Source organism: Juglans regia, chromosome 7 (genome assembly GCF_001411555.2).
Source record: "Juglans regia cultivar Chandler chromosome 7, Walnut 2.0, whole genome shotgun sequence".
Classification (NCBI taxonomy): domain Eukaryota; kingdom Viridiplantae; phylum Streptophyta; class Magnoliopsida; order Fagales; family Juglandaceae; genus Juglans; species Juglans regia.
Genome location: NC_049907.1, coordinates 39,513,853 through 39,523,934, shown reverse-complemented (window position 1 = coordinate 39,523,934; position 10,082 = coordinate 39,513,853). Strand labels below are relative to the sequence as shown.

Genomic DNA, 10,082 nt, shown 5'->3' with positions numbered 1-10,082 from the left:
GGTTTGAAGTTTTCAGGTAGAACAAGTTAGGAGAAAAGTTGCTTCTTTCATTTCCCATGTTGTTGGCAGCTTCGTCCGTTCTCTCCCAATGAAATAGTTGCATACCTCTGCTGCACATTAATGCCGATTCAAGAGCAGATTTGGTTAACCTGTTGGATGACAAATGCAGGGATGAACCTATTGGATGCTAAATGCATGTGTTAATTTAGAAGGTCAATAAAGGCATGGGAAGGTCCTGACTGAAGTGGGTAATCTGTAGGTATTGCTTATCCAGGAATCTGTAAAGATAAGTTCCATAGGCCATGAAAAAAATTTTGGATGGCTCACTGTCGTTGAGTTTATATACTCCAAAAAAGGAAAGACAGGCATTTATGATAATTATTATCTTAATTGGAATAATAATAAGGTCCGGTTTGAGCTCAGGAAGTATTTTATTTCATCTCATTTAATCATTATAATTTTTTTTAAATTATCATACAAAATATAATAAACAATTTAAATACTTTTTCAAATCTCAATTTAATTTTTTTAAAATTTTAAAATAATAATAATATTAAAAATTAATATTCTAAAAATATTTTTTTAACTTTTATATTTTATCTAAAACCATCTTATCTAATTTATGAATTCAAACCAGTCCTAAGATTCACAGCAATATCGGCGTTCTTCAAAATTATGGACGTTGCTAAGTTTTTGGAGAGAATCAGGATACTAATGTTTAATATGAATGTACTTTTCACCAGTATAAATTGATGGCCTCCGCGTAAGAATACCATCTTCGATATCTACCCAAGTACAATTCCATTGCAAAATTCACGTTGGGTGTAATTAATACTACTGGGCTTTACATATAGTTTTAATTTTTATACATTTGCTTTTTAACTTGTGCAGTTGCAGGTTCTTTCCCAATGAATGCTTCCTCTCAACTTCGGCGACATGGGAATTTTTCTTTATTTTTGTGGGGTGGGGGGAGAACCGAATGCTTGCTGCAGGGGAGGGAAAGTTTCCCGCTACCCAGAATTAAGGGGTAAAACTGTAAATTTCTCCTCGGTTTCTTTGGCTCTAACATACCTGAAACTTGAAAGTACACTATAAAGTTGGTCTTACTCACAGAACACGTATATTTTCCTTACAGAGGTGGAAGTCTATTTGCATATAGAGCTCGTGATCCTGCAACCCACACCAAGTCTGATTTGGAGAGAAGAAGATTCTGTAACAAGTATCCACCAGGTAATTTCTTTTCTGGTGCTGGGTTATATTTAGGATGGGTATTGCGGCATAGGGTGACTTTGTCTCTCATATTTTCTCAGCCCCTTCTTAAATTTCTTGATGGTTCCTGCTAGGTTGAGTCCACATCTTCAAGTTGGGTAACATGCATGTATTATATTCAAGTTACTACACATTTTATTTGGTTCTTACAATTTCTATTTCCTGGGTGCACTCTCCCTTGTGTTTTGGTTATGGTTGTCTGATTAGTGACAGTCTTGACCTTTATAGTTGTCGGCTTTAGGTGGCTGGTTATTGGTTAAGCATCTTCATTGGGTTGTCGCAAGGTTCAGTAAGTTATCCATCCATATATTTGAATCTGTAAAATATTGCACAGGCCTCCTTTAGCTCGGTTTTTATGAAGAGAAAAATATGGATATTGAACAAGAATCCATTACATACAGCCAAAATATGGATACAATTCATGTAGCATGTTCTGTCTGTGTGTGGACAAATGATCTGTCCCATTTTCCTATCTATGTTTGTGGATAACTTTTAGAAATTGTTGTTTGGTCGATGTCAAACTCGGTGACTATTACTGCAAGATATTGCATTGATATGGTGGTATATTAGAACAGTAAACGTTATATTCATTAAAGTGTCCATAGATATATTTTGATTTATAGGAAAGATGTAAACTTATGGATTATATTCGTTATTGTACGGTAGTTGGATTAATGTTAGTTGCAAAGAGTGGGGAGCATGGACAAACATCACTCTTCTGGTATTTAATTCAGTTAGGTGCAGTGGTCAAATAGATTATAAATTAGATGATGTTTAAGTAATTTCTTGGGTATGGTGTTGCATTATTGTAGTTGGATTTCATAATGGGTTTTGCAGTGCAATCTGATTTGTATGATTAAGCTACAAATCTGGGTTTGCTCGATCTTTATGAATGGGATTGATGTACAAAACCTGACATCCTACTAATTTATATTTGTCAAGTTTGGAGAACAAATGGCGCAAACTGGACGAGGTGGAGGCAGTAGAGGTGAGGGTGATTCTAGCTCTAATGACTCAACTCAGCCACCGAGCATAGTTTTCAAGATTGAATTTTTGCAGCCAATGCCAGATGCCCCCACAAATAGGGAATTGAATGGTAAGCCAAATGTTACGCCAACACTTTTTCTGATCACTAGTAAGGAGGGATTAGATATATGATCAAACTTGTTTCTGAATTGTCATGGCTTGTGCAGATAGCACTAGAGGGGACTCTGACGCAGTGCAAGTACCCTTAAACGGGCCTACTAAGAAACGTGGACGCGGGCCTGCCAAGTGCACTGAATTTGAGAAGTTTCGGAAGCACGGAAAAATACCTTTGAAAATCAATGGAGGGGAAACAGCACCATGTTGCGAGAATGCAACCATGTTCACCACACGGGTGACATGGATATTGAAACATCATGCGGATATGAGTTACGCACGATGGACTGATGTACCCAAGGCCGAAAAGGATGAGCTGATAGAACGAGTCCGGGTAAGCCATTAATAAGTGCATTTAAAAAATGTCATATAAAGTGGAGAGCTAATTTTTAGGTATATGAATTGGCTACGTTTAGGATGACTTCGAATTGGATTGGGAGTTAAAGAATCACCAATTGACAGTTTGGAAACAGCTTCGTAAGAGATTCAATGCCTTCCATCATGAGCTGCACATGAAGTATTTGAAGTATGGCAGCCATGAAGAAGCATTAGCCAATGGGACTAGCTTGGTCGAACCCCACATTTGGGTTAAATTATGTGGGAGATGGGGAAGTGATGCCTTCAAGGTATTGGCTAATCCCACATAGCCTTGGGATTAAGTATTTAAATTAATAGCACTTTTGTTGGTTGTTAATGTTTCGTATATTGATAACTTTGGGAAGATGATGGCAGAAAATGTCTGAACAAAATAAAGAGAATCGTAAGAGGCTGAAAATTAATCACACAGCGGGTCGCAAGTCATTTGTGAGGATCCTGGAGGAGAAGGTATAACTTAAATCATGTTTTTATGTTCTAAAGTCAGTATAAGATCAGGTTCTTCACATATATAAGTAATGTGGTTATAATCTGTTCCTGTGTGGTATAAGTTTAAAAAACTCACGAGCCATAATGTTTGATCTGGTTACTTGTGTATCTAGAGTAGATGGGTTCAATAAATCATGTATTTTGCTAATACATCGGCTAACAACCCTCATGGTACATACAGCGTTCGAGAAATGAAAACTTGGTGAACTTCTACAAGGATGTTCGTTGGTCTAAGAAGAAGGATCAATTCGTGACATCCACCACAGAAGACCTTTACGTGAGATTGAAAATCCCTTTAAGCCTGGACCCTTGTATGCTGGTTACATTTTTCAATATTATTATGAAATGGCCTAAGGAACTGATTAAACACTACTTCATCATTGTGTTTGTGCAGAAAGAGATGGTTGGTAAGATGGATGAATTAGAACCTGAACAACGTACTAACGAGGCAGCAGCTTCTATTTTTAAGGAGGTCCTAGGAAGTAGACCAGGGTATGATAGAGGTCTAGGAGAGATGGTCATACCAGAGTCTACAAAACAAGCTGAGCGTGAACTGTGGAAAGAATATGCTGCTGCAGTGGAACGACATAAAAAAGCGGCTGACTCTTACAAGAGTCAACTTGAGGAATTGAGGGGAGATGTGAGATTACTGTTGGAAAGGCAACTTGAGTATGAGAAGTTCATAAACAGCTATATCTCGGAAAGACAATCCCATGGAGAGTCTCATAGGGAGACTCATGGGATTGCTTAGTTCAAGCTGTAGAGTCTTGGTCCTTTGTTTTTTGTGTTTTTTGAGAGGGTTATGAATCTTATGATGGCAGGGTGTTATTTTGATATATATATATATATATATATATATTCGTGTGGGAGGAATGGGGTGTTCCATGGTGCTATATTTTGTTAGTTTGGGGCATTATTTTGAACTTAGTTGGAGTTTTGTGCCTCAACTTGGGGCATTGATAGGTATGAACTTGGTTTGGGGCCCACAATTAAAGTCAAGAAATGTCTGGATATTCATGTAAGTATTGTCATGAAATTATACATTTTGTGCACTCTTAAATAACTGGAATGTTACCCTAACTGGATTTTGTAGCAGGTAGAGGAAGTTTATCATGGTTTTCGGTTTCCCTCTAACATTAGAGATTGGTGGATAAATGGACCCAGCCAAGCTGACACTAATTATATGTAAATGCAGAAGTTGCCACATTTTTGGTGTCCAGACTACATCAACTTGGTAATGTGCAATAGAACTATATTTTTGTGAGGAATTCGGTTTTTTTTTGGACTTATTATGGTAAGCATCTGATTTTGATGTTCATTGTGGGTCAAAAGATGCTAGTAATACATCACCCCCAATCTTGGTAGGCCCATTATGCCAGGAAATTACTTGCTGCGGTGAATTCTAGTGACATGGCTAGGGTATTTAGTATTTACACAACGTTCAGTGAACTCCAAATGAAAGTTGAATTGTGGGCATTGCATATTCTTATCTCTTGCTTCTGTATGATTTGATGGCTGGAGCTTTAGGATATATATTAAGTGATGTTTACTTACTTTTGGGTATGTTATTTTCTCACAGAGGCAGCCGATTCATGTGGGTGTATATAAACAGAAATGAGAAGAGGGAGAGAAAAGTAGCATCCCACATTGGAGTTGTTGGTTTCATTTAACAAAGTTGGCGAATGAGTTCGATGCTAGTTGAGCTAGAGTTCACTATGAGAAATGATATACTCCAGTTGCTGCTGAAGAACATTCACCCAGCCCTGCCTTCAGATGCTTTGTCATTGCCTCAGTCAAGGTTGTTTATGTTTACGCCTTAATATATACGTAAGACTTAATTCACTAGTTTCTTTCGTTATAATGTGTATCTCCTTGTTACATATGGTGTCAGGTTCTTATAATTCCTTCCAATAGGGTATGAAATTGGGGCCTAGATGACATGTATTAGCTTTCCCATCGTTGCCCCTTATGTTGTCTGACATTCCAGGAATGAAGTGATACCATGTTTTACCGTGTTGTCGATCACCCATTTTCCTCTTGATCCTATGACTTTCTATTATACAGATTACAAGTTTAATTTCAAATTTATTTTGAATGTCTGTCCAGAATTTATTCAAAGGATCATAGGCAGTAACATTGACATGTTAAGAATAATGCATTTCTAATGCATGTATTTAAATTTTTGGTTAAATTTGTGGGAATTGAGTGAATGGACAAATTTCAGAGCAAATGTGAATTAATCAAAATACACAAATCTTCTGCAAGGTTATGGCAGAGAATTAATTAATCAATGCATCAAGAAAAGTGTTAGCAGCGAGAAGCACATTTCTTGCGACAGGTCAAAATCGTCGTAACAAGAAATGGGGCCGAGTGGGAACAATTGCCGAAGACATTGACATCGCCACAATAACTAACCTATTTATTTCCAGCGGGAAAAAAAAAAAAAAAAAAAAAGAATTCCCAGCATTTATATATGCCCGTCACCATTTTGTGCCACTAACGAATATTCAGCTTATTGGCAGCGCAGAGCATTCTTCGCTAAGAATGCATTATTTGCAGCGAATGATGCCTTTATTTCCGACGAAATTGGTGCGACTTGGGCATTTGCGTCGGTAGATGTGAAGAACCTAGAGATTTCGGGAGAGGAAGACAAAACTAAGGGAATTGAGGTGTGTTCGAGAAGTGTTAAGGGTGAGGAAACTAAACTCGATACGGTGTCGTTGGGTTGCTTAGTGAAGTGCAACATTTTGGACTGAAGGTGAGAACACAACTTTGGAAAGGAAACAATGGGGTTGTCGTTTTGGGAATCAATACTGGAATGCACTGTTTAGTAAATTTGCTACGCCTAACGTAATCTGTTTCCGCGCCTAATTTAATCCTCAATAATTATGTCGAAACTAACATCGCTTAAAAATTATGCATGTCCTTAGAATCTACACCTCAAGGATGTAATTAAAAACCTAATAATAAATTTCAAGCTCTCCACGTAATATAATAACTTCATACAAAAGTAAATATAAACTCTCAAACCATCATATTACCAAAAATCAGGTTTCCGCTGTGCATTCTGACAACTTATAGTCTTAAACACATTGTATCTCACTCATACATCTGAGATTAACTAAACCTCACATCTAACCATTCCATAGAATTATGCCTACCGGAACTAAAATCTCAGATGTCATAAAAAAATCATATCCTTAAAATATGTAAAATCAAAAGTCACAAAATTTGTGGGACACATTCCAGAGGCACACAAGTGCTAAAACCTTACGCATCGTCAAAAATCATATCTTATAGTCCGAGAAATCCTACGACCTTTAATCTCATCCAAATTACTTAAACCCTTAGATATTCAAAACCTCATATGTTAAAAGAAGATCTGTATAACCTCAAACCTCAAATTTCATAAAACACAATCCTTAACACCTGTAGATTCTAAGACCTCAAATGTCATAAAAATCAATTCTTAAAATCTACGACTCTAAAACCTCATATTTCGTAGGCCACCTACCATGAGTCTACAGATGCTCAAACTAAATATCTTTAAAATCACATCTTGATGCATACAAAATTCTAAAACCTTAAATGTCATCAAACACCTTATTATAGTATGTAGAATTTCAAACCTGGCTTTAATACCAACTGTAAAGCCCCGGTCCCACACAGGTCGAAGAGTTACTTCCTACCACTTAAACTCACATTTCAACAATATAATAAAAGACTCTAAATTTTCAATATCATATAAAATTTTCGATTCAAACTAATTTCCTCAATATAACCAATTTTTCAAAATGTCAAGTCATCGTAACACAATAAAATTTCTTAATAAAAATCGTCAATGCTCATAAAAACTTTCTATGCTTAATTCACTATACTTAAATCATCTCACCCAATACCTTATAATCTTGATCCTCAGCTGAACCATCAAAATATTTAAAAAATATTATGGAGATAAGGAGTGAGTTATCAACAACTACTCAGTAAGGAAAGAACTTATACTAGCGTGTAAACATGACCATTTATAAAGTTCGGTATACAAAACAAAACATTTACTTTCAGAATACAAAAACAACATATTTACTTTTAGAATGCATAAACAAAACTTGTTACAAAATATCAGAGTGAAACTTTCAGAAAAACATTCTTATTCAAAAATCTTTCGGCATATTATAAACTGAGACATCATCTTCATATCATATTGGAGCATTGCATCGGGATAAATACCATATTTACTTTCTGTGGTAAGGTTATAAACCACCATTATACCTGTGGCTGGGCCGTATGCCATGTTTCACCCCCGTGGTAGGGTTATAAACCACCATTATACCCATGGATAGGCCGTATGCCATGTTTCACCCTGTGGTAGGTTTATAAACAATCATTATACACGTGGCTGGGTCGTATGCCACATTTCACCCCCGTGTTAGGGTTATAAACTATCATTATAACCGTGGTTGGGTCGTATGTCATGTTTTATCCCCATGGTAGGGTTATAAACCACCATTATACTCGTGGTTGGGCCGTATGCCATCTTTCACTCCTGTGGTAGGGTTATAAACCACCACATACTCTTGGCATGCCCTAACAAAACAACATCGGAACCTTATCATATTCAGATACATAATCAGAAATTCATACCAAAGTTTTCAGGCCACATCATATCAAAACCGAAATGCTAAACAACTTCAGATCATTTCACATGTTTGAAATAAACAGAATCAAAACATCTTCATTTATTCATAGTAAAATCTTTTAGATTTTCATATTCACTCTTTTTGCATAGTTCAAAAATAGAATGCACAAAATTAACTCATGTATATACTAGTCATGACAAAAAATACTTTCTCTTATATAAACTTTATGCATATGCAGAACAAACATCTAAGGTCATTTTCAGATTTTTTTTTTTAAAAAAAAAACATGCTTATTTTAAAAATCAACCTCATTTCATTTCTTTTGTACAAAACTAGTATATGTATCTGGACTTTTTGACTTTTCTTAATCTTTTCATAACCGTACCAAATGAATATCAATTGTCATCTATACGGAAAGCTAAATGTTACTAAACTTCTGAAATGACTTGTTAAAACTCTCCATTTATTTAACTTCATGCTATGGAAATAGTTTTTAAAAATAATTATTAGCTATCAGAAATCTAACAAAAATAATATCATCATTCAAAGTATATTATTAACTTATTATAATATAATTTTATTAAATATGGCAAAACAAACTTAAATTCATTTCAAAAATTAACTTAATAATATTTAAAACTCATCTTTCTATAAATTATTATTTAAAATAATAATTTAATACTACCAACGAATAAAGTAGTAGGACGTCATAAATTTCTTAAGCAATAATAATACATAAAATATCCTTAATAATACTTATATTAAAATTTATGTAAACTGCTAATCATATCTAAATTAAATCGTCAAAGATTTATTTCTATATAATAGGTTTAAAGTGTTTTATAATAAAAGATTGAACACTTACTATATGCTACCAAACTAATTATAAAATTAATACTAGATAATTTTATTAAAGTCTTTAAATATTTTATGTGAAATCAAGATTATGGCTAATATTTTTATCCAAATAAGCTCATGCCTAATTTAACAGTATTAAACACAACCCAAATTAAAAAAAAAAAAAAAAAAATTAGTCCCTTAATACAATAAAAAAGATTTCATTAAAAATCATTAATGTAACATGCAACAAATTTATTTTATACATCAAGCTCATGAGAAGTTAGCTCATTTAAACAATATTTCAACAGTTTCTAAAATATAAAAGTCAATTTACACTTACAATTTACAACTTATTAAAATATTTATGTCAAATTCAAATAATGTAAAAAGTGGAAAACTCATTTAGTAAGATATACTCAAATCAATTTTTAAAGCATTTAGAATAAAATAAAATCATATTATTAATTTACTACTAAAAATAGTTATAACAATTATGACCATATAACTAAAATTCTAGATCTTTAAATACTATCTACCTAAAATTATAATTTCACGCTAAATATGACTTACAAGAAACATCTCAAATAAATCAAACTCAATATCAAAATAAACATCAAAAGGCAAGAAAGCATACTGACTTATAAACTAGATGTAGTAATATAAATATACTTAAAATGATTTCTTTATAAATATCATGAAACCATCTAAATGCATTTTTAGAGAAATTCATAAACAGAACAAGGAAATAAAAAGACATGAGATTTTAACACTTCCAGACCAAAACCGTGCGATAGACTACAGAGGAGAGTCTCTACTCACCGAGAGAGAAGGAGAGGTGTGAAGGGCAATGTTTTGGGTGGAGGTCGAAGTTGGTCGGCGCGGCAGCATGGCACTGAGAGAGGGAGATGGAGAGAAAACTGTCACTCGATCATGGTGGAGAGAGAGAGGACGTAGTGAGAGAAAGAGAGTTAGAGAGGGTGTTCCGTGTAGAGAGAGAGAGAGAGAGAGAGAGAGTTTTACCAAGGCAACATCCGGGAGGGGTGGAGATACCGTGTGAGCTGCCACAGCAGCACGAGGTTGGACATGGTTGCTCCGGATGGTGTAGTGTTCGCTGCACTTGGCCCCAAGTTTCGGCTTCATCTTAGGGAAGCCTCGGTAGACTGACCAACATATAACGGTGTCGACGAGGGCCACCTGTGACGACGCGTTGGTGGTGATGGTGTGCAACAGGGTGGGAGGGTGATGCTGCTCTGCAAGGAAGGGCTTTGTGAGGGTGGAAAAAAATACAAATTGCCAAAGAAATGAATAGGCATTAGTGAGAGGGATTTGAGT

The 10,082-nt window shown here is 35.1% G+C and overlaps 1 protein-coding gene across 4 annotated transcripts; it reads left to right on the top strand.

The window, feature by feature from the left end:
- The first annotated feature begins 649 nt into the window (after nt 1–649).
- On the top strand, nt 650–5,338 carry LOC109021835. Of its 4 annotated transcripts, none has more exons than XM_019004554.2 (11): nt 650–763; nt 892–1,027; nt 1,136–1,230; nt 2,212–2,365; nt 2,463–2,743; nt 2,826–3,035; nt 3,142–3,234; nt 3,455–3,550; nt 3,668–4,291; nt 4,370–4,507; nt 4,853–5,338. In XM_019004554.2, the coding sequence occupies exons 2-9, from the start codon at nt 913–915 to the stop codon at nt 4,022–4,024; spliced, it is 1,401 nt and encodes a 466-aa protein (XP_018860099.2). In that variant the 5' UTR covers nt 650–763; nt 892–912; the 3' UTR covers nt 4,025–4,291; nt 4,370–4,507; nt 4,853–5,338. The 4 variants fall into 4 exon arrangements, with proteins under 4 accessions (XP_018860099.2, XP_035547864.1, XP_018860101.2 ...); XM_035691971.1 differs by having other exon boundaries at nt 746–793; XM_019004556.2 differs by lacking the exon at nt 650–763 and having other exon boundaries at nt 795–1,027; nt 4,853–5,071; nt 5,165–5,338.
- Nucleotides 5,339–10,082: the final 4,744 nt, after the last annotated feature.